At 36.2% G+C, this 24763-nt stretch overlaps 1 protein-coding gene across 2 annotated transcripts in view; it reads right to left on the reverse strand.

Moving 5' to 3' along the window:
- Positions 1 to 24763, reverse strand: part of CDH6 (cadherin 6) — a 119610-nt gene that overhangs the window by 19623 nt on the left and 75224 nt on the right. For both annotated transcript variants that reach the window (XM_006907115.3, XM_015585732.2), the window contains exons 3-7: positions 10526 to 10820; positions 7453 to 7572; positions 5296 to 5463; positions 2923 to 3110; positions 850 to 1103 (exon numbers count right to left, since the gene is read on the reverse strand). In XM_006907115.3, the coding sequence (XP_006907177.1) occupies positions 850 to 1103; positions 2923 to 3110; positions 5296 to 5463; positions 7453 to 7572; positions 10526 to 10820 (1025 nt within the window). The remainder of the gene's footprint in view (positions 1 to 849; positions 1104 to 2922; positions 3111 to 5295; positions 5464 to 7452; positions 7573 to 10525; positions 10821 to 24763) is intronic.

Genomic DNA, 24763 nt, shown 5'->3' on the forward strand with positions numbered 1-24763 from the left:
TAAGCATGCCTGCCTAGTACAAGGCAGGTGCCCTGATTAGAATATATTTGTGGATTCTCTGGCGAGAGCTCCTCTAGCTTCTCAGCCTGCTTGCTTTCTTTATGGGGAATAATTTACACAATGATATTCTGGTTTAGCACTTTTCTCATCTAGTCAACTCAGCTTCTGGCTAATGGCTGCAGGCTGGTGCACTCCAGTGCTTTCATGATAAGATTCTAGAGTGTACACTGAAGCATCAACGGTCTTAGAGCAGTGGGGCTTTCTTGCAACATGATTTACAACTAAGGCATAAGGAAAGTACAGGGAAAATAGTGCTTGCTTACATGGTATCAACTGGATTCAGCTCTGTTAATTTTCCCAGGATTTGACAAACACGTATGATGAAATGGTTCTCATTTTTATTTACTCGTGCAAAAGAAAAAAATTACGCACCCAAATGGAGCATAATTCTGCTTCTAAGTGTTACTCGGTAGGTTTGTCCACACTTGAAAAACAGATTCTCACGACGCTTTCCCCACATCACTCTTTCACATATTAAAGGCCTTAAAAAAGAAATCTCAGGCCATTCAGAGGCATTACCTTCTACCTCTTCTATGTAAGCAGTAAACTCCTTATAGCTCATTTTATGTTTTTCCTTCCCAAACTTCGTGTTTTTAAAGTGTATGCTGCTGCTCAAATAATATTTATGATGAGCAAGGATAGAAAAGATGCTGTTTAGAGTAGTTTTTCAGGAAGACACAGTGTTGAATTGGAAATAAAAAGGATTCATTTTTTCCAACATGCGGGCAGGTATCTCAATATAAATCGACCGAAACTTCTAACAGAGACGTGGTGCAGAAGTGTGCTTACTTGACAGGATTCCTGGCAGCATCTGGGTCTTGGGCTGTGACCGAGCCTATTGTCGTATTTATCTGAGCATCTTCTTTTATCTGTAGGATGTAGGCCAGTTTGCTGAAGATGGGGGGCTCATCTACATCTTCTACCATAATTCTAACAGTGGCTGAATCTTTAAATGGACCCAGGTAGAGAAAGCGAGGTTCGACGTGAGGGTTGGAGGCTTCCACTTTGAGGGTGTACAGTTTCTTCTTTTCAAAGTCCAAGAGCTTGTGTGTGGGGGAGGAAGAATGACATATTTAAAGCCAATGAGACACAGAAAGCCAAGACATGAACCATTTTCAGTGCACGTGACTGGTAAATGAATAGGATTATATTACTTAGACACGTCACTACATGGTGTGATACTGGGCAAAGGTATGGAAGCTCAGATGCCACACGATCTCGATGAAAGCATGGGCTGAAACCATCCCTGCTCTTGCCTTGAAAATGGATGCAGGGGTGCAAGGCATAGTGGGCAGGAAAGGGAACTTGGAAGCAGGAGTGAGTGGTAGATTATTCTGGGTTAGATAGTGTCGCGTCTGGCTTTAACTGTACACCTGATGAGTGTTTAAAATTTGCCAATATCTGAGCCTTATCCTGGACCATTAAACCAAAGTGTCTGCGGGGGGAGGATGGGAATCTGTACATTTAAACACCTCCCCTAGTGATTCTAATGTGCAGCCAGAATTGAGAAGCACAGGCTTGCATGATGATTCCTTCTTCCTTATTCATATAAAGTGATTAATTTTTTTTTTTTTTTTGCATGAGGTGATAAAATTTTCCAAGTGCTATTCTGATAAGGGCATTGGGCTAATTACTTGCCAAAGAAAGTAATGATCATTGTTGTCAGAGGTCTTTAGGATAGTATCCTTGCTTCTGGAGACATAGTGAATCCCCCCCAAAAGAGTCAGCTTATTGCTGACTTTTAGTTTTAGATGATAACATGACAAGACTCACTAGAAACACAATTAATCAAGACATTAGTGAATGTGATTTAGTCAGCTAGGCAAAATTTCAGTTTGAATCTGATAAGGCACCAGAAAAATTAAAAAGGTTAATGCACACTAATGGGCTTCTTAATTATATTATAGTATAAAACATTGGTCTGAGTGTCACTTAAACATGTTTTATTGTGTTTCCAGTTATTAAGACATGTAATCCAAAGAGGAAAAAAATTATTTTCTTGTTATTTACATTTCCCTATGCTTATATTTACCAGCAAATATAACAGTGTGTTAAAGGAGAGAGAAAATATTACACCATACATAAGTGAAATCAGTAAAAAAGTAACCAAAATTAATATTATTTTTAGCTTTGAAGCACATAGTTTATTAGTTTTTAATTGTTGCCACACTTTTGTATACTGCTCTGTCACACTAGACAATTTGAGGGGATGAATAGTGAATAAATACATGGGAGGAATAGGAATTCAGAATATAAAAAATTTATTATTGTATTCTAAAAATAGCTAAAAGTGTTTCAGGAAATTTGTGTTAATTAATTTATTTTTGTGGTCTTTATATCTCCTCTCTTTCTAATTCAGGTCATCATTATCTCTGCTTGTATTCCTCTTTTCTTTCAAAGTATGTATCAAAGTTATAGATACACATGTTTGTTTATTTATTTCCTTATCTCTTTTCTCCCTACAATGTATGTTCTGTGAGGGCAGAGACCATCCTGTTCAGTGGACCATTGTGCCTCCAGTATCTAGAACAGTGTCTGGCACTGTTTTTTAAATTTATTGTTCATTTATATTATTTATTTTATGTACTTTTATGTATACCATTTGCTTCTTTATTTACGTAAGAGGTTCTTGATAAAAATGTATTGAAAGTATGGAATTAACAAATGCATAAGATTATTGCAGACCCCTAAAAGCCAACTGAAGAGATCTCAAATGTAATTAGAGTTGGTATTTTAAAAAAAATACTTAGTAAAACGAGAACCTAGAGGAATATTTATGTGAGATGTAATTGTCCCCAGTTACTTGGGGACCAGAGAAACTCAAATGCATTCATTTGTATGGTATTTAACAGATAGCATTACCTTTTTGACAGTTATAATCCCCTCCTGGGTTTCTTGATCAGTGATGACATCAAACATGTCCAGCCCCTCTCCCTCGGTAAGGCTGTATGCAACTGCAGCATTTTCTCCCACGTCGGCATCGCTGGCTTTCATTCTGCCGATTGGTGTACCCGGTGGGGAAGATTCAGGGGTGTTAAACTGGTATGTACCTATTAACCACCAGAAATATATAAGTCAAACATGTGTATACTAAATATATTCTATTATAATAGAGACAAAGCCTATTTTCTAGCAGTTCTTTCAGGCATTACCCTGGATGAGAGCAGATTTGTGCTTTCCTTAAAATAATTAATGGTGCCCTGTTTTCCGTACGTCTTTACTTTCATGATTGTTACAAATATTTCTTCTATTTCATACCTGTCTCTTTGCAAATGGAGAACACTTTTCTTGTCCTGTAAATAGGCTTCCAAGTTTATGGTGTGATTGTGAGAAAGACTGAACTGTTAGAAGAAGAGGGTGCAGAAGCTTTCAAAGCCTCCTGTTAATGTAATCTAGCAGAAAGAATAGAAAAGAATTTAAACTGAACTGCGACTTTAAGCCAATTACTAGGTAATTTTAAAAAGAGTTCTTTCTGTCATTGCTAATAATAACTGAAGGTGAAAATAAATTACAGCAATTTGGAGAATGAATCCTAGTAGATACTCTCACTTACACATGGAGCTAGTCTAGTCGCAGTTAGGGATATAGGTAAATATATTGAAAGATAAAGTTCTTAATGTTTTTCCTTTTGATTAATTTCTTCTTTTAAGTTTTATTATGTTATTTTTTCTATGCATAGATTTCTCCCATTTTTGACTTTATATTACTAATTAGAAACCTGTATTTCACAGACTTATACTTTTCTTATGTCCTCATGTTGCAAAATTAGTTTACATGTGCAACATATAAGTTTCAACTTAGATCTGTCAGGCCAGCATGGACTAAGGGCCAAAAAAATAAAATAGTAAAACAAAACTTATTCTTATGTCATCTCATACATTTTTCCAGCCATACATACAAATTATTTTGGAAAAAATTTAGACTATGACACCACTAGAATATAATCCTTCAATAATATTAACCCACTAGTATTGGGCTCATCCTTGTTAAAATGATAACAAGCCAAGTTTTTCTCTGGTGTATTCAACTTCCACTTGGAGTGTCCCCTACCCCTTTCTATATTCTGCCTTCTCATGCCTCAGTACATTATTCACTAATGATCACAGGCTACCCAAGGAGACAGCGGGGTGAGGTAGGGTCTCCGTGACATCAAGGTGGGGATCAATCCTTTTGTTATCCATTTCCGTATGGAAAAGGAGGTTTTTAGGTAAAGTGTCAGCGATCCCAATATTTTCACTTTGGGCCTCTGTGGGGGATAGTTTAGGGTTCCTAAAACCTTTCTTCTACCTGTTTAATCAGAAATTAGTTAGCTATTCTGTTTTTGTATTTAGCCAACTATGATTAATTACTTGAAAAAAGTCAAGAAAATAAAACTACTTCCTGTTGATCCATGTGCATCTTCACTATAAAAGAAGCAAATGTTAGCTGAGCAGCTTTAGAAAATGCCATGATTGATTAAGTGGGTTTTCTATTTAATATTTGGGCAGCTATTTTCTTCTGGAAGACAGGATTCAGGTAATTTTCTTAGGAAATCATGGTCAGAAAGGAATTTTGTTCTTGGAAGAAAATTACATTAAAACCAGTACCCACTTGAGGTGCTCTACGTGAAAGGGTCTAGTGCACTGCTTGATACAAAGTGGGCATTTATGAATGTTGTTTTTCCTTCTTCTTCCTTCTTCTGTAATCATGAGAGTTAATGATTTTAGAGATGTCTTTCAGGATCTCAATTAACCATAATGTAGAAAACTATTTATGAGTACAAATGGATTAAGTACATAGTTATTTCCACAGATGTATTTTTAGAAACAGTAAAATGATAAATCCTCTCCTTACAGAGCTTTGTGAGGATTTAAAAGAGATTACACAGCTGATTAAATTCACAAAATATAAAGTCAAAATTTTCCTAACAAACAGCGGCATGCTTGTTGGATACATGTGTTCTGCACAAGCAAATTTATGTCTGTGGTTGTCTTTTTAATAAGGAAAAATAAAACAATGATGTTGCTTTTATGACCACGGCCATATCAGAAATTGCTCAGATAATTACCAATACAGGAACATAAATGTTCACATCTATTGAATGTAAGCACTGTCAGCTCATTTTTAATAAAAGTGCCGGTTCTTACTAAATCCACTAATTTTGAACATAACAATAAGGGAAAAATAAATATCATTCTTGAAGTTAGAGTTTTACAAAAATGCACTGAAGAAAGTCATTCCATCAAATGTTCCTACTCTGGGGAAAACGGGGAGGATTGTCGTTGACATCAGTCAGCGTGATGTTCACGGTCGTGGTCCCAGATAATCCTCCCATCTGGCCGCCCATGTCCTTGGCTTGAATCACCACTTGGTACTGCTCCCTGTTTTCTCGATCCATATTGAGCAAAGCTGTCTTGATGATACCTACGGATATGAAATTCAGAAGTGGAAAGGGATATATTAAAAATATTTTAGGAATCATTTATTTATGCAAACAAATACAGATTGTCACCCACAATATTGTATAACACTATGCAGATGTCTTAGGTGACATAAAAATGATTATAGCTAGCCTTTATAATGAAGGAAATTAAAACCACGCAGGGTAGATAGATATATTTTTAAAAAACCCACCTGTAAAACAGAGAGAATAAGTCAAACCCTGCAATAGTAGAGGCTATAAGTAGTATAAATATTAAGTGTTACAAGATGACACAGCAAGGTATTATTTGGCATGTGGCACAGTAATATAAGACTGAAGCTGCTTGGTAAAAGACATTTAGGTGTATTATGAAGGAATTGTTAAGAAATCATATACATGAACTGACTTGAGTTTCACTTTACTGAGTTGGCTAATTGCTCAGCTAATATACCCACCGTAATAAATGTTCTGAGGATTTTCTAAACCACAAAACTATGGTCTTAAAAAAACATAGCATCAGTTCTCTCATAATTACCATATTGTATGATCCTAGGGAATTTAAGTTTTCCTAAAGCTAATGTGAACATTAGTTCAACGGGTCCCGGTAGTGACCAACATTCTTAAGTTAAGTTTACCTCTATTGTTAGGTAGTTATAAAATAATTAGTTGGAAAAAACTTCTTAAAGTTTGCCTAATCTCTATGTAGGATTTATGTTTAAATTGACAACTTTCTTTCAAAAAAAAAAGCACTGGAGAAGTCTTTATAACCCTCTCTGGTAACACGTTCCAGTGCTTAACAACTAATGAAGCTGAAAATATCTTTTTTTATTTTTTTTATTTTTAACAAGAATACCGTAGAGAACAGGTCGATTTTATTCTTATAGTCCTGTAAGTGCAGCTGCTTTCTGTTCTTGAAATAATAGTACTTCTCTATTTAAATACAGATCACCTTAGCCTTTTGTGCTTTAAGATTAATAATTTAAAATTTTCATCCTCATTGTTTTTAACTCAACATTTTCTTTCTCCTTGGGCTTCTTTCCAAGTTTATTGCACCTGTTAACACATCGATTTCAACTGGATGAGTAACTTAGAAAGGTTTTTATTTCTACTACTAATAATGGATGCTTGAAAAATGTATAAAAGGAACTTGACTCCTATTATAACAAAAAGAAGTGTAGCATTTACTAGACAGTACAAACAATATTTACTAAAAAAAAATCATATTTATATACTATTTTGTGGAGAAAGTGCAGAAAAATGAGATGTCGAGAAAAGGGTTCCATTAAGGCAAAATCCACTTTATTAAGGCTACATCAGTTAGGATAGGACAGACAATGAGGTGATAATAAACAATGTAAAATCTCAGTTGCATAATACAACTGAAGTTTATTTTCTGCTCATGCTCTGAGCAGACCAACAGGAAACTATGCTCATGGTAACACTCAGATTTCCAGGCTGGAGATGTATGTCAACATCGGTTTCCATCCATGGCCACTGTGGCAAGAGGAATGGAACATGGTAGATTGTATAAACCAGGTCTGAAAGTTTAGCTTAGAAGTGACTCACATCACTGCTACATTTTATAGGCCTGAATAAATCATATGGCTACATCTGGCTTCAGAACAGGGTAGAGAGATGCAATCCTACCAAATAACTAGAAAAAGAAGACTCAGAATATTTATAAAGAGCTAAAATGGCCATCAGAAGGGATTGGCCTTCTAGCTTCATCCAAAAGTGGAAGAAAACAAAAAATCGATGTATAATTTTTCTGAATCTACCATATTTAAACATGGTGGATAAAAGATCCGTCGTCAGATTTCTTGATTAAAATGATTTGGGTGTTATGCTTATAAATATATCACTGGTATTTGGCAGACGTATCTAAGAAAATTCGATCACACTGAGAGTTTTATTTAAAAATACGTTAGCTAAGCGGAGTATGTCAATGAAAATTATAGATTGTAAAAAGAAGATCAAAAAGCAGTTCTAACCTGTTTCTGATTCCACTGAAAAATAGGGCTGCCCCTGTAGGATACTATACACAACCTTCGCACTGTTCCCATAAGTTGGATCATCAGCATCAGTTGCAGTAACTTGGACAACAAATGTGCCTGTAATGACACAACATGAATTAAAAATAAATTGAGGACCCATTGCAGATCCTTGATACACACACATAAAAAGAAAGCATGATCTTACTTTTGTATAAAACTATCAAGGCAAGGGGATGGGGAGCTTCAATAGTATGCTAGATTAAAATAGCCTTAGATTCCTCATTCTAAAGGAATGTTATCACCACTTATAAATGTTGTTAGGAAGCATGGCAATGATCATGGCTTTGGGTGAAGTGATTTCATCTCCAAAGAGAGGATTTGATTGGATTCTTACGATGGTGCTTCTTTCAAGTTTTCCAGGCTCAAGTCAATCAGAATCTTGCAAGACTTTGTCCACAGGGCTTAGTGTAGGAGTTGTCCTGTCAGGGGGCCACTCATGATTTTGCTGTAAATTCTGTGTCAGAGATGCCCTTTTTCCTAAACTGTAATGTGCTGAAGTGGAGACTGAGAAGGCAGCAGCTATTTTAGTGACCCTAGAGAGGGCAGCCTGAGAACAAAGTTGAATAAGATAGAAAATTGCAGAGAACTAGCTAGAACCCAAATTAAACCACGTCTAAAGCCCATTTCACTTTTGGACTTAAGTAATGTGGCCAATAAGTACTTCTAGTGTTTAAACTAGTTTGAATTGAGTTTTCTGTTCCTAGGAAATAAAAGCATCCTAAATGATACATCTATTTGATAATTCTAAGAGACTGAAAGGCCTTGAACCTTAGAAGAGGTAGTATTGGATTAAATAAAGAATTAATTGAAACAGCAGAGGAGACACATATGGAACTTATAATACCAAAATGATTGCAATTAAGTGTACAAAGAAGGCTTTGATGTTTTAGATCAGCATTATTATTTTAGGGACCACATTTGCCTAATAGCCTTCAAGTGCTCCTAACCCCAATAAAATGCCATGCAAACTTTTATGTATATGCCTGCATGTATATTTCACTGAAGAGAAGTTCCATACATTTTATCTGATTCTCAAAGGGGTCTATGACTTCCAAAAAAGGGGAAGACCTTCTGATTAAGATCATTTTATGGCCGACTTTTGGTATTCATATTCGATAACTAGTAAGCATACTACTAGAGTTCTGACCATGAACAGGGCAGAGAGGTTACATTTAGGGAATATTAGAATTTTTACATTGCTTTTGTAATATCTAACCTATTTCATTTATTGAACAAATGTATTGTGTCAAGGTTGGATGCTCAGGATGTACAAATGTTGGTGCATGAGATAGAGCATGCATCCTTTTAATTTAGCGAGGGAGTTGGGGAGAATGAGACCGTCATATGATTTTAGAGTGAGAGCTAATAGAAGTCAAACATGTTCGTATTTGACATTAATACACAATTTAATAGTTTTTAGAATGTGATTATCTGGATGTTTTGAGCACCTGCTAGTTGCCAGATATTTTACTGGGGCTCTGTACTTGTTTTCATCTTTTGTCTTCATGATAACTCTTGAAGTTGACATTTATTGTTTATTTTTTATAGCTATGGAACTGGAAGATTAGGGAAATCAAGTCATTTACCCAAGGCCACACTGCTGCTTATTAGTAGTGATAACTTCAAACTCAGGTCTGTTTGCAACCAGAGTTCATTTATACCAGCCTGCTATTGTTTCTTTATGTAATTTCTTAAAGATGTCTTTATATATCAGAATAATGACATGTTAATTTATGATAATGATGAATATCAACATAACTGTGCCTGTGTGCAAATTAGAAAAAAAGCCTTCCCTTTCTCAAAGCATGTTTCTGTCAGCCACCCCTAAATATTTGTAATACATATTTAATTCTATAATGGCTTCAAAAGTGAATGGCACCCCCTATGGTTGTACAGTGACAACTTGCACATCTGATTATGATTGCTCTGGGTGGTGCGGATGACAAGAATATCCCTTATTAATTTTTCCTGCCTTTTACCACCTAGTGGAAAAATATTATTTCTAACAAATCTTCCTCTTAAAGGAATTCTAATCTTCCTTTTTGCTTGATGATGGTCTGTGATTTATTTTAAAAGAAAAAGTAACTTCGAGTAATGAGATAAGCAACTTCTTTGCAAGAAAAATTTAGATGTTTTATAATTATTTCTATGGATTAGATATTTTTAAAGTCTTGGAACTGTGAACTTAAACAGCTCTGCTTTATGATTCACAGAATTATAGAAACATTTTTATTATGTAAGTTAGCCCTTTTGAATTTGACACTGAATGAAAATTAAAATAATCCTTACACAAGTAGTTTAAAATTTGTCATTGTCTCCCATGAAGTGTATTAATGTGGCTAAGAGTGGGAATTTTTCTTAGTGTACACTGTTTACCTTCTCCCAATCTAAGAAAATTAAATATACATATTAACTTTAAAATTGGTTGTAGAATTGTGTACAAAATATCAATTCTCCCTATTGCTTAAATTTCTTAATTTCCACCAATTAGTAAAGGATATACCCCTTAAATATCCTATGCGTATTATTTATAGATTAAAAAAAAGTTTTCTTTGAGTCTCTTCTCCAAATATACAGTTACTTAAAGCAACCATCATTATTCTTTAGTCTGAATGGTAAATCCAGAGTTTTGTTTCCATTGGGGATATCCTTACCTGGAGCCTAATACCAGTATGGGCTAACAGAAATAGAAAAGGCTTCCTAAGAAATGGAGTGAGAGAGGAAGTAGATGAGATGGTCTCTCCTTCTGCCTCCAACTCTCACCCTGCCACTTTTCATACCTTCATCTTGAGAGGAAATGCTGTTTTCTCAAAAATAATAAAATGAGACTAGAATGATATTAGGAAACACGGGGATACCTACAGACAGGACATAAATAATTCGAATTATGATACTTTTAGAATTTAGCAACCAAATTCATTCAACTCAGTAAATTTCACTCATAGGATTCTTTATTCAGTTGACGTACTAGAGGAGAAATATTATATGGTCGAAATCACATCTCACTCACCGACATCAGACATTTCAGGAACAGTGGCCGTGTAAATCTCCTTGGTGAATATTGGTTCATTGTCGTTGATGTCGTGGATCTTGATGATGAATTCAGACTCAGGCTCTACAGGTTTCCCTGTCCTTCTGTTTATAGCTTGAGCTCGAAGGATGTAAACAGGTTTTTCTTCCCTGTCCAGCCTCTTGGTGGCCTGTATATCCCCTGTGTTTTCATTGATAATGAAGAGATCTCCTGCTCCATCTCCTGAAAGGATATATTTAAGTGATCCATCTCCTCTATCCTGGTCTGAATGTAACTAGTGTAGAAAAAAAAAATTAAAGAAAGTAAAAGTCAAGCATGTGATCCTAAACTGTTTGTCTTTATGATGCATGCTACATTAACTTTCATTCAATCCTTTCTAAGGGGTGATGGTTTTTTCCTTTTATTATTACTTAAATTCTCTATAGTAAATACCATTCATTAATGAACATGTTTCATATAATCATAGAAATTTCCAGAACTGGGATAGAGCTTGGAGAAAATTTGGTAATTCTTATTTTTAAGAATGGAAAACTGAAAGCCAAAGCAATCGCAAGACACCCAAGAACATATTAGCCTGGCTGGAATGAAGCTATTTTCATTATTCTTGTTAGAGCTTTCAGGCTCTACTAATATACTCTCCTCCTCACTTTTATGTACACAGACACACTAAAGAAGCACTGTACTATTGAGAAAAGGATTTTGGTTTTTGAATCAGAGAGATCTGGGTATGTTCCCTCTCCACTTTACTATCTTAATGAATTTAGGGAAGCTAGTCAATCTCTTTGAGTCTAATATGGTAGAGATTATAATCAATTTTCTACATAGATATGAAATTTATTTACTTATTTATTTATGAAATTCAACTTGGAGCATTTGAGAAACATCTTAAGTGCTTCCATGGACAATGCCTTGAAAACCCCGTGACTAGATAATTTATAAGATCACTTGTAATAACATTTAATACTTAGATTTTAGTGTGATATGGGAAAGGACCATCTAAAAGGTAGAATAGGCTGCCTTATGAAACAATGGGTTCTTGCTCCTGCAGGTAATCACAGCAGAAGCTCTGACATGATTAACAGTCAGTGAAATGGGTCTGGGTGAAGGATTGAATGTGATGAAGGGGAAGAGGATGATCCTAACTTAGAAAGTAGCCTATGTCTCTTATCTCAAAGATTGTTTCCACATTGTCAACTTCCTATTATTTCCTGTATTTCCCTTTATGCACTTCAGCAAAAGTTTAGGCAGTATCTCATAGGTCTTCTAACTAGCCCTATTCACAAATTCTCAAAGTGTTTTTTACTGAGAACTACTTTCGCACCCCAGTTATAAGTATCACCTGCATACAGACGAGTTTCAGTGAGAAGGCTGCTAATCTCTACCTATTTCAACTCTGTCTAAACGGAATATGGGCCATGTTACAGCAGTTACGGCAACAGTAGTAGCAGGTAAGCCAACTTTGTGTCCTCTTGATTAGTACTGCATGGAATACTCAGAGTAGTATCCATAAATACATTTTAAAATAAGATTGCTGGGCAAAAAAGGAACTTTTAAGTAATGTAACCCAGCCTTTCTGAAAGTGTATCCCATGGAATATCATTCTTACAAAATGCTGAGATCGTTCTGTGGTCCAATAAATCTAGGAAATACTTCTTTCTTGGAGTCATCCAGTGCCAATTAACATATGAAAGACTGTGAGTGCCTACAGTTCAAAACTGTACTTAACTTTATTTAACTTAGCTTTCCCAAACTCTCTTGTGTAAACAAGCCTTTTTGGGTGTGATCCGTTTTGATATTTCCCATAACAGTTTTCCAAGAAGCACACTTTGGGAACATGAGCTAATTGAATCCATCATTGCAGAATCAAGAAAACTGATGTTCCAGTTTATGCAGTGTTTCCCAAATCACACAGCTCGTGTAAAAGAATAAGAGGATTAGAATTCAAGTGCAAGAAGAGGCCTTATAGATTATTCGTTGCAACTTCCTTGTTTTTAGAGATAGGGAAACTGCGTCCGATGCCATACAGGTAATTCTAGTTAATAGCAGAGTTTGAGGAAGGGATTATTCATACAATTAGTAGCCTTGAAAGCAATTTGACAGAAATAATGGAAGATAAATGCGAGCAGGAGGAAATTGCTTAGAAGTAAGGCAAATGCAAGAAGAAATGTAAAACAAGAGTACTCCATGATTTGTATAATGTGATATGCTAAGGAACGCTGAAACCATGATTACACAGAAAGAGCCACTGGGGAAAGTTTAACTCTCCACCGTCAAATTCTAATGACTGAAGAGAGCTCTTAAATAGCTATTTCATTAACTCGTGAGTAACGAAACCAAAATCACTGCCCGGTGGGGCTTGGCTCTAGGGTGGCGATGGTTAGCAGCTTCAGACAGCGCAGGCGCACCACACCAGGAGTCCTACGTATAGGCCTTGCTCATTCTTTTTCACTCACCAAATATAGGCTTGTAGCAGAGTCAATTAACCTTCCTGTGCCAGGATCTTTGTTAATAAAATGAGGATAATAAGAGCTACAGGACAAGGCTGTCGTGAAGGTCTAATTAGAGACTATATATAAATATTACATTAATCGCTACATAAACGTAATAAAAACACAATATGTGTTTCATAAATTATAAAGTGCCTTCCGAATTTAAGATATCATTACTATTATTAGCTCTTAGTTCACAATAGGCACGTTTTTGCTCCTATTTCGACTTTGAGAACTTTGTTGTGAGGACTTTGAAAACCCAATTTTGCGAACACCTGGTTATCTCTAAGGTAAAATCTATTATCAAAAGCCAGTATTCTTCTACCAGGAGGCAATTGCCATTTTTCCACGTGATTTATTCTGTGTTCCACTAGATTACAGACTCCCCTCGGCCCATTCTGTCATCTCTCTCAATATGTAATTGTTGCACACTCAGTGGGTGAATATTACATCTGGTCACAAGATTTATTCAGGTAAAAGTAATCAGAAACTTATTTTTCGCTATCAGGAGAGACCATTTCGATGACTTATAGAACAAATGCCCGAGACGATATGAAAGGGCCGTGGAGACACCAGCGAAGAGGGTGAACATGGGTTGCTCTGCCTATCCTAATTCTGACTTATCAATATTTGAAAACTAGTGGGAAAATGCATCTCTTCACTCAGGCGTTGTATGATAATAAAACAGTTTCACCTCATCCTCCTCTAAGTGCCGGGTCTGAGGCTGACAGAGTGCACAGAGCAGAAGCCTCCGAAAGCTTTTGTGTATTCTTTCCCCACTTTCCTCCCTGTGAACTCGCTGGGGGCCAGTTCTTTTCTCTCTTTTTGGGGAAAAGAGGAAACATAAGACTTCAGTGCTCGTGAAGGGGGTGATGACAAGCAGACATGAGGGGTTTATTGAGCACTTAGATTTTAATTGGATTTTTTTCTTTTGTGATGTCATTCATCATGGCCACTGTAACAGGCAAGTTAAACAACAACAAATAAAATGTTGTAGGCTGCCAGAGGCATGTTTTTTACTAATTTCAGTTTAATGGGGCTGTTCCATTATGTTTAATCATCTAGTTCACTTTTAACAATTCACCATGAAGTAAAAATTATTCACTTCCTTCAGAAAGTCACACCTCATCTGGCGCTGGCAGGACTTTTTTACTTCTCTACCTACAGCATTTTGTTCCAGAAATAGCTCTTGGTCTTTGTTTGTTTTTCCGTTGATTTATTATTATTTTTTAAAGTGCAGCACCTTGACTAATAAATGCAGGAATTTGGATTGTAGACATGGCCCTGTCTACATGGAGAGTGTCACCACATCAGTGCCAGCATCTTTATACCTGCTACTTGGGCTAACTTTCAACTTGATTTTGACTCCAATTCAAAGGTATAACACTCACTGTATAGAGTTTTAGTGGTTCATAAAACTGGCTGATGCTGCCTCATTCCTCTTTTACCCATCACTGGATCACTGTGAGTCAGTAAACCAAAGTGAATATTATAAGTATGTACTTAGACAGAAAACAGAGTCTAAATGAAAGTTGACCTACATGGCACACATAAGAAAGTACCTACAATAGCCTGAAAGGGGCTGAAGGAAAGAAGTATAGATTTTTTTGCCGAAATAAAAAATTGGATTGTGGCTAATATGCTCATAGATTGTGATGCAAATGTAATATGGCCCTTAAAGAAATGTAATGTTGCCAATCTGAGATGTCATTGGACAATCAGAGACCAGCTGTAGTAAAAAAGTGTTTCACTGGGATTGAGGTGGAGAAACTGGATTTACGACAGAGAGAGAGTGCCAACACCTTTGTGTTAAATAGACTGAATGTTATTTTAAATTAGGAAAATACATCTGCAATCAAGTTAGGACTAACTGAGACTTAACTGAATTCAGTATAGATGAATATGTACATTTTACACATATTTCTTTCTATATAATGCATGTGTACATAATGCTAATAAGTGCATTTAATGTTGTGATGGCTGTGAAGAGCTTATTGGGTAGAGTTTATGTCAGGAAGAATTTCAACCTTGCTTGAAATACGTGGAGGGATTAGAAGTAGATTCTATTTTAGAGATTATAGGGCTAAGGTAAATAAAAATATTTTTTACTAAAATTTTATATTATATATTTTTAATATGCTATATTTTAATGTTAATGATTTAGCATGAGTTAACTAAGTTATATCTAATGATTATTTTACAAATCGAAACACTGATAGCACCTGATTTTGGCAGATTGGTGGAACTAGTTAGAAATGCAAATTCTTGGGCCCTACCTTCTTCCAGAATCAGAAATTCAAAGGGTGTTGCTCAGCAGTCTGTTTTAAGAAACCCTCCACGTAATTCTGATGAGTCCTCAAGTTACTGCCTTAACTAGGACAATCATAATGGTTAAAACGAGGGAAAGAAATGGGTATAAATTCATACAATGTGCTAAGTCATGTAACCTTGGGGAATTTAGTTAATTTCTCCAAGTGTTAGTTTCCTTATCTACATGATAGGAATAATAATGATACTTAGTTTACAGGTACATTGCTCTGAAAATTAATAAAATAATGTATGTAAAATACATTAACAGGGGCCTAACTCACAGAAACACACTTCAATAAATTGTTCTTGCATCATGAACATGAAGTATTCAGAAGGTGGATTTTGAAGGTAGAAAGATTTGAGTCTGAATTCTGACCTTCCAATAAATCAACTATATTAATTAAATTATCTTAGTTTTCATTCTGTCATCTATAAGATAGAATAATTAACTTTGCCAGCTACTCTTCCTATACTTGTCCCTTAAAAGTTGGTAATCCTTAGGCCCATGTGTTAGGTTCTTGTTTTTTCTCATTTCACACAGTCTCGCCAAAGATCATCTCTATCTATTTGCATGTATTCAATTATTATTTATGTGCCTCTGATGCCCAAATCTATATGTAACTCCACGGCACATCATTTTCTTGAGCTCCAGGGTCAGGGATATAATTGATTCCCAGGCAAGTCTCTTAGACAACTTACTCTTAGTACTTCCCAGTTGAGCTCAACGCCTCTTCCCCCAAACCTGTTTCTCCTCTTATATGTCCCATCTCTGTAAAGGCCATCGGAGAGTCATTCCAGATCTTCTTCTCTGCCTTCGTCCCCCTATTTATTAAGCTACCAACTCCTGTCAATTCTACCTCTTTCCTATATCTTGACTCACCTACCTGTCTCTATTTCTCTGATATTACCCTGGTTTAAGCCACCACCATTTCTCATTGATCTCATTGATCTGAGGCCCATCAAACACACACTCAGTCTTGCTTCCTTTCAATTTATTTTCCTTTCTGTAACTAGACCAACTTAAACAACGAAAAGAACCCTGAAGGTGCCACTCTCCTCTAATTAAATATTTCCGTGTATTCTCTTTACCCTTGGGATAAAGCCCTTATCCCCACTCCTTAACATGGTATCCAAATTCCACCACAGTCTCTGTCCCTCTCTTTAGCCTTATCATCTACCATTCTCTCCGTGACACTCTTTGTTTTAGCTTAGTCTACTTATTGCATTTTCTTGAAGATATGTTAGTCTCTTTCATATCTAGGTCTCCCTGCTTATGTCCCCTTGGCATAAAGTCTTTTTGAACATCGACACCTGGTTAATTCAACTCATTTGTCAAGTCTGCATAATCATTATCTCTTCAGGAAAGACTTCCCTAAATCGCTAGTCTAAGTTAGAGTCCCTAGCTATACCTTCTCAATTTTTTCCCCACTTAGCAATCAGTGAATTCTTTTTTTTTTTTGGATGACTTGTTTCATAGCTGTTTTCATAGTTCAATCAGCAAACAGTTAGAATGCAAGTTTCGTGAAGGAAGGCACCAAACCTGTCTGGTTCACTTCTGTATTCTCAGCACCCAACATACTGGCACATTATAGATCCTCAATAATGAATGATTATAAAGAATGAATGAATGAATGTTACAAAGATAAAATTGGATAGCATAACAATAATCAAGGAAATTTCTGGCACGTAGGAGGCAACCAGTAAACCTTAGTGTCCTCTATCCCCTTCCTCACTTGATTTTAAAATTATGTGTCAAGTATATATGTTCCTCATATGATTACATTCATATGTGGGCTATAAAACATAAAGCAACAAATGAACAAATAAAACAAACAAACAAACAAACAAGTCATAAACAGACAACAGTATGGTGGCTGCCAGAGGGAAGTGGAGTAGCAGGTAGGTAGAAGAAGATAAAAGGGGTCAAATATATGGTGATGGAATACCTGACTTTGGGTGGTGAACAGAACCTGCACTATACAGATGATGTATTATAGGAGTGTATGCTTGAAACTTTTATAATCTTATTCACCAATGTGATCCCAGTAAATTTAATAAAATTAAAAATACATATGTGATCCCAGTAAATTTAATAAAATTAAAAATGCATATTCCTGATATTGCCAGATAATTTAGCAATCATTACCAAACAGTAGGCACACGGTCTAAGCCAAGCAGTCTGAGGGAGGAATGCAAGTTATCACCTTAGAACGAAAAATTTTCCTTTAATAATCAATTAAACCTCACTATAATAATAAAGCCACTTGTATTCATTGTAAAGAACATAGAAGTTATCAGTATATTGAGAACACGGACCATTGTAGGTACACTGAGTATTGGGACAGAAATCACTTGTTAAATGTGAAGAAGTTGCAAGATTTTACTGAACGATATTTCAAGTATCATCCTGTTGCAGAAACTAATGGATAATGAATGGAAAACACTCTATTTTATGAAAACATTGTTCCATAATAAAAATAATTTAAGTGTCAACCAAGATCATTTTAAAACATTTATTGGCCCGAAGGGCTGCATAAAGCAATGAGTAAAAAGCATTTAATACCTGCCTTCTATAAACTTGCAATTTAGGTTTGAAAATACTGACTCAGTTTTAAAAGCTAAAGAATAAAAGCAGAAATTAGACAGTTGAGTACTTTTATTAAGTGTTAGGAATAACAAGGTAAGTGAAAAGGTAGAGAACAGCATAGGAGGAACCTGTAAGTAGGACAAAGTGGAATCAGGGAATATGTTAGCTCTTTGATGGTTTGGGAAAACTTCTTGGAGAATTTTAGATTACTGATGGAAGAAAAGTGACTTAGCGCCCAGTATGAGTACATGGCATAGTTTCAAAGCTGAGTGTGGGAGAAAATTAGAGGAAGCCTTCAGTATGTGCCCTCAGGTAATAAAAGCAACGAAGTCAGCTAAAACAGAAACACTCCTTCCCGTGAGTTGCAAGATCCCATATTTTCTCACGCTGCACTCAGATGTGCAAGGGAAGATGCAGCTTCCTAATTTTTAAGAACTTATCCGTCAAGCTCTAATCCCATTGATATTAGGTTGAATAGTAAACCAGTAATTTAAGGCAATCCAATAATGTCTGCCTGATTCAATAACATAGTCTCTTAAGATAGCTCTTTTAAGTAAATCCTAGTCTGTCTGGCTTCTGCTTCCTTCCCTCGTCCCTGATCCAGTCCAAGATGACATATGGGTGTACGAAGAAGAGAGAACCACATGGCCCAAATCAGAGGGAAGTTTGGGGGCTTTTGGAGCCAAAGGCAGTCCTTGTATGGCCTTCTGGCCTGCTGTTCTGTAGACAATGTCTCTCCTCCATTACTTTTCTCAGTGGCGTCTGTGATTTTGGCAGGTGACATTGTGATCTTAGCTCTTTCAGGTCCAAGGTGACTAGCTCCATCCTGCCTCCCCCATAGCCATCACATAGTTCCTGATGTCTGACTGTGACACCTCTGTTGCCCTTGGTATGTGTGGTTGTAGCTATAGAGTTGCTTTGTCCTTGGTAAGTACCATCTGTAGGATGATCCACATTTTTCTTGTTCTGGAGAAGCTTTGGAAGGCTCCTGGGAACTAAAATGGGCTTCTCTCTCACTACATGATTGCTCCAGAGGGAAAAGGGAAAAAAATACTCTGATTTCACCTTTACCTACAAACTTTCCATGGCTCCCTCCTGGGATTTCAGATAACACTGTCTTGGGGCAGTAAAAATGACTTCAGATACACACAGGACAGTGCACGTGTGTATTTAATAGCCAAAAAATGAAATGTGAAATCCCTCTCTTGGTTTCAGGAATACCCTACCATATGAGTTTTGGTGGAAGAAAGAGCGAATTCTCACGATAAAATCTGGAAAGGTAAGTGGGGCAGAAGTATGACCTGTAGCCTAGAGCCTGACACCAATAGTTTTTGGTGATAACATTTGTAAATGAGTTTATTGAGTTTTGTTCTGGTTGATCAGGCCTACTTCTTGATATGGTAAGTGGGCTCTAAAAGAATCTAGGGAAATCTCTTTTCCTCTGACAAAACCTAGGATGGGGCTGTCTTCATATCCTATGTTCTTTTTCTATTATACCATATTACCTTGTATAATGACCTGAAAAATTATATTCCTTTATATAAAACAAATAATTCGATTGATTTTTATAACAGTGGAAATATTTTATCTTTAAAGCATTCTTTAATATGGTTCATCATTTGTCAGTTGGTCTGGCTAGGATTTGGGAAAATGATAATAGCAGACATTATTAAGCCCATACTATGGGCCAGGAAATATGCTGAACTTATTACATAGATTATATAATTTGTCATTCATCATGAATCTCTTCCTATCACCTCTTAAATGATGAGGAGGCTGAAGCAAAATAAGCATCATACAACCAACAGGGGCAGAAATGAGTCCAGGTTGTCTTACACCACAGTCTAGTCTGTTAACCACAACACAGATGTTTTCTCCGGATGTGTACATTCGGTTTTATGAACATTTATTAAATGCTTACTCTGTACCAAACAATATTTTAAGTCCTGAGTTACAAAGATTTAATTCAGGATTTTATTGACATTTTGGGCTGGGTAACTCTGTAGTGGGACCTGTCCTATTTATTTATCAGCATCCTTGGCCCCTACCCACTAGCTACCTGTAGTACTTTTCCTGTTGTGACAACCAAAAGTGTTTCAAGACATTGCCAAATGTCCTTTGGGGGGACAAAATTGCCTCCACCGATAACTACTGATGGAATTCTCTGCCTGTCTTTCTGTCTGTCTCTCTGTCTCTGTCTCTGTCTCTGTCTCTCTCTCTCCTGTATTATCATCTTCCTATCCTCCCATTTTTATTTCTCATTGTAAACCTTGTAACTTTTAATATACACTCAAATATACTGTAAAGTGTTCTGCATTTTCAGAGATAACCCATGACCCCACTCAATTTAATCTTTTATTTTTTGTTAGATTTAATAACCACTGAAAGAGACCTTGTATTATATGGAGGAGAATTTTTGACAAAGTGCTAAAAGTGAAAAAATTTTAAACCTAAACTCAGGAGAGACTTGTTATTTCCCTTGATATTTATCTTTTACATTCAGTACCTTGAATTTAATGTCAAAAGTACCAGAGTAAGTATTAAATGGACAAAACTTTAGTGCTATAGTAGCTGTGGTAGGCAGAATAATGGCTCTCTCAAGGATGTCGATATCCTAATTCCAAGAACCAGGGACTATGTCACATCTCACCTTACATGAAAGAAAGGCCTTTATAGGTGGGATTAAGATAAAGATTTTGAGGTTGGGAAATTATCCTGGATTATCCACAGGAGCCCAGTATAATCATCAGGGTCCTTACAAGAAAAAGAAGTAAGGAGTCAGAGAAGGAAATGTGCAATGGAGCAGAGAGACTGAAGATGCTATGCTGCTGGCTTTGAAGATGGAGGAAGGGACCATGAATCAAGGTACAGGCAGCTTTCTAGAAGCTCAAAAAGGCAAGGAAAAGGGTCTTCCCTAGAGCTTCCAGAAGAATACCTTGTAGACATCTTGATTTTAGACTTTTGACTTCCATAGCTGGAAGATCATAAATCTGTACAATTTTAAACCACTAAGTTTGTGGTAACTTGTTACAGCAGCAATAGGAAACCAAGGCAGAAGTTCCTTATCTTTGAAACCTAAGGTGAACTGAAACTACATGTGGCCCTTTAAGAATCCCAGCGAAAGGGAGGAAAACTGACCCCTGGTGAGCACTTACTACGTGTCAGGTACTGCAAGAGTGCACCATGCGTTACACCAGTTAAGTCTCACAGGGACTCCAGGAGATAAGCTTCGCTTTCTCCATTTTTTCAGAGGAACTCAGGTCAGGGAGGTTAAGTAACTTACCCAAAGTTAAGGGCAGGGCGGGGAAGGGTACCAAGGTCTGCCTGACTCCCAAGTCTATGTTTGTTCACATGAGAGCATACTGCGAAACAACACTTTCCAAACAACACTTACAATGTTTCTGGATTCATTGTATTTATTATATTAGACCCCAGGCTAAATTGTTTGTAAATTCTATTGGCACAAATGATACAAACTGTAATAGATGTTATTGTCCATTTGGGATTTATCAATTAAACAAATGCCTTTTGGTTTATGCACTGCATGAAGTTATTTCCCAAAAAGGCTTTGTTTATTGCCTTTTGCTTGGCTTTGGAAGTCCAAGGCCTTTGGCAGACCGAGACATTAGTCTCAGCTCCTGCTTAGTCTAACATTTTCATTTTGAAAAAGCCAGTGGTAAATCAAGTTGAGAGTGAGATATCCAGTCAAAAATTGATTTAGTAAGGTGTTGTAACTCACCGGTTACAAACCTACTTTTTTTGCCTTACAGTGCAATCTCTTCAACAATTGCCAAATCTAAGGACACACACACACACACACACACACACACACACACACACACACACACCCTGCCCTTCTTTCTTGTCCTCTCTCCCTCTAACTGACACTACAACTACACTTCAGAAGGAAATATTAATAGATAAATGCAGACATTGGGGACCTGATGATTCAAACGGTAGAAATTTTTTAAAAAATGATGTCCTCACTAGCTAATGGACTTTTCTCAAAATGTGTTTTTCTTCAAAGATAAAAAACATATTGGATATAATAATCTTATGCTGACTCTTACTTAAGATCTAAAAAGTTAAAGCCATATCTTTATAAAATAAGTAGTTTGCTTGAGAGAGGGACTATCATTCAGATTCATAACTCTCAAGTATCCCGTATGCACTCAGTAAACGAAGATTAAACTGAATTATGTAATCTACTCATACTGTCAAGAAAATAATGATGAGCAATTCTAAGAGAGATTATGAGCTCATTTATTAGTTTTTCTTGCTTGGAAACCAGCTTATACTGTCCCAACGGCCATGCTGGGCAAAGAGTCCTCATGGTGATGGTAGCACCATGAACTTGAGCACTCCATCTCCTGAGCATCTATGTTCTTGATTCATTTGCCCACCGTGTCTGAAGTACTCTCTGCTACTTTAACATCTTAACAATGTGGTATGAGGGAAGAGTGTTAGACTTAACCACATCAGAAGAGCTGGACTCCAGCCCCAGCTTTGGCACTCTGCTGGCAATGGCACTGTGGTCTCTGAACCCCTCTGGCACTGTTTCCTCACACCCAAGAGGACTGAGTCCTGTTCTCACGGAGGAGAGCTTATGCGAATCACTGGAGGAACGCTTGCACGTGCGAGAGCAGCTTGTGAACCGTAGCGCCTCATATTTTCTCAAAATATGAGAAAATGTGATCATTGCTCCTTATGCAAGGACTGAGTCCTGCTCTCATGGAGGAGAGCTTATGCGAATCACTGGAGGAACACTTGTACGTGCGAGAGCACCTTGTGAACTGTAGCGCCTGACAAAATATGAGAAAATGTGATCATTGCTCCTTATGCATTACAAGTCTTCTGCAATGAAACTCTGCTAAAAAACAATCTATGATGCCCCTTCACCTGCCAGGGGATGAGTCCCCTTGCGTTGAGTTTTCTCTTCTGTTCCCTCCTCCCCTTCTTTAGAAGTTACTTAATGGTTTGCTCCACAGTAAAGATTCTGACTGCCCCATTATCATTTTAAAACTCAAGTAAGTGATGTCTGACTGTCGAATAGGAGATAAGACTGAATAAAGTACTGCCACTCAAGTTTGCCCACGTCATCTAAGTTTCCTGATTTGTTTTGAAAACTCTATTTCCCTTTAAGAGGCAGGTGGATTGGTAATCGGCAAGATTACAGTTTGAACACAAGGTACATGGCTCCCTTTTATTCTTTTTACATGAAACACATAGTGGGGAGGATAGATAGAACACTCAAGATACAAAAAGGATAGGAAAGTAATTTCTTAAAATCCATTCTGCCTTATCTGATTTCTTTATTTTCAATTTTTTAAAACATATTTGGAGATAAATTCAAACTTAGAGAAGATGCAAATATAAAAATGACTTTACTTGATGTCTAAAGGGAAGTTCACTTCCTGGAGGTATTTGTCCTCAATGGAAAAAAAAAAAAAAAAGAAGAAGCCTTTGGCTACAGATTAAGTAAGGAAATGAGCCAGATTCTTATGCTTCCCAAATTATGAAAAGAAAACAATAAAGTATACTAAAGTTTTACATAACTGCATTTAAAGTGAAGTTTTCTTTGTATCTCCTCTTTCATATTTCTGTTCTGAATTTTACTCATAACATAATTGGTAGAAAGAGTTAAGATGAGATTATTCTCAAGAAATGATTATTTTTCCTGTGAGAACTAAAAATATGTTGATTATAAGAACATATAGTTGGTAAAAAAGGAATTAGTCATTATATAGAATTTTTCTCTTCCTGTATTATCATGCTTTTCTCTATAGGTGATTTTTTGTGAATCATTGTAATTAGTGTTCTCAGGTCTTAAATGATTTTTCTTTTACTGAACAGTTGAATTGTCTGTACAATGTAGCCTCTTAGGAATTTTAAGAAAAAGAAACTTGTTTTTTATTGGTTAACTGTGGCTTGTTCTCATTTTGTTTCAAACTTTCTTCTACTGCGAGTCGAAATAATTTCTGAATTTTATTTGTAAAAGTCTTAAAGGAACAAAGTTTATGTTATTATTTCCTATATATGTTCCTTTTGCTTTCTTGTTAATTCATGTACATACAGCTGTGTTGTCTTTAGTTTCTTTGGTTTGCACCAAGAAAGCTTGGCTTTTCTCCTATTATATCATAAATATTTGTGTCATTTTTCATGCAAAATTTTCAGAGGCAGTTTCCATAGAAAGACTTTCATAATAAATTTGATTTATATGTTTACTATCTAATATATCCCTGAACATTAAAGACTAGATTTTCAGTTGTCAATCCAGTGACACAAAGCACTATCAATGATGTTCATATCAAACCATCCAGATCAATAAATTGGGAAGCACTTTTTAGATAATACAGCAGATTTTTATCTTTTATCATCATTGCAGCTTAATTCAAGCACTATTTGGCTGTTTCCAATGTACAAAATCTATGCTAGTTACCTTTAAGGATACAAAGATGAGCAAGACATGTAGTCTAGGGTCTTGAAGAGTTTATGAAAATATAATTATTTGAAGGTTTAAATTCAATATACAAAGCACTAATTGAAAATGCATCCCTGGGACCCAATATAAAACATTACTCAATATATTGAAGGTCAAAGTTCAAACTTAAACAAGAAATTCATTATTTTGCTTTAAAAAGCTGAAGCATTTAAGGTAATTAAACAAATCAAGACTAATTTTCTCAATAAAATTTTAATTTAATAATACAAGGGGATTATTATATATTTCCCACTTAACTGTGATAATTTCAACTTAATATATTAGTATACTTGAAGTACAATAGTAATTTTTAGAATTGCTGGAAGCATTAAACTTTTTATTGCGGCGGG

The sequence above is a fragment of the Pteropus alecto genome, unplaced genomic scaffold (genome assembly GCF_000325575.1).
Source record: "Pteropus alecto unplaced genomic scaffold, ASM32557v1 scaffold152, whole genome shotgun sequence".
Taxonomy (NCBI): Eukaryota; Metazoa; Chordata; class Mammalia; order Chiroptera; family Pteropodidae; genus Pteropus; species Pteropus alecto.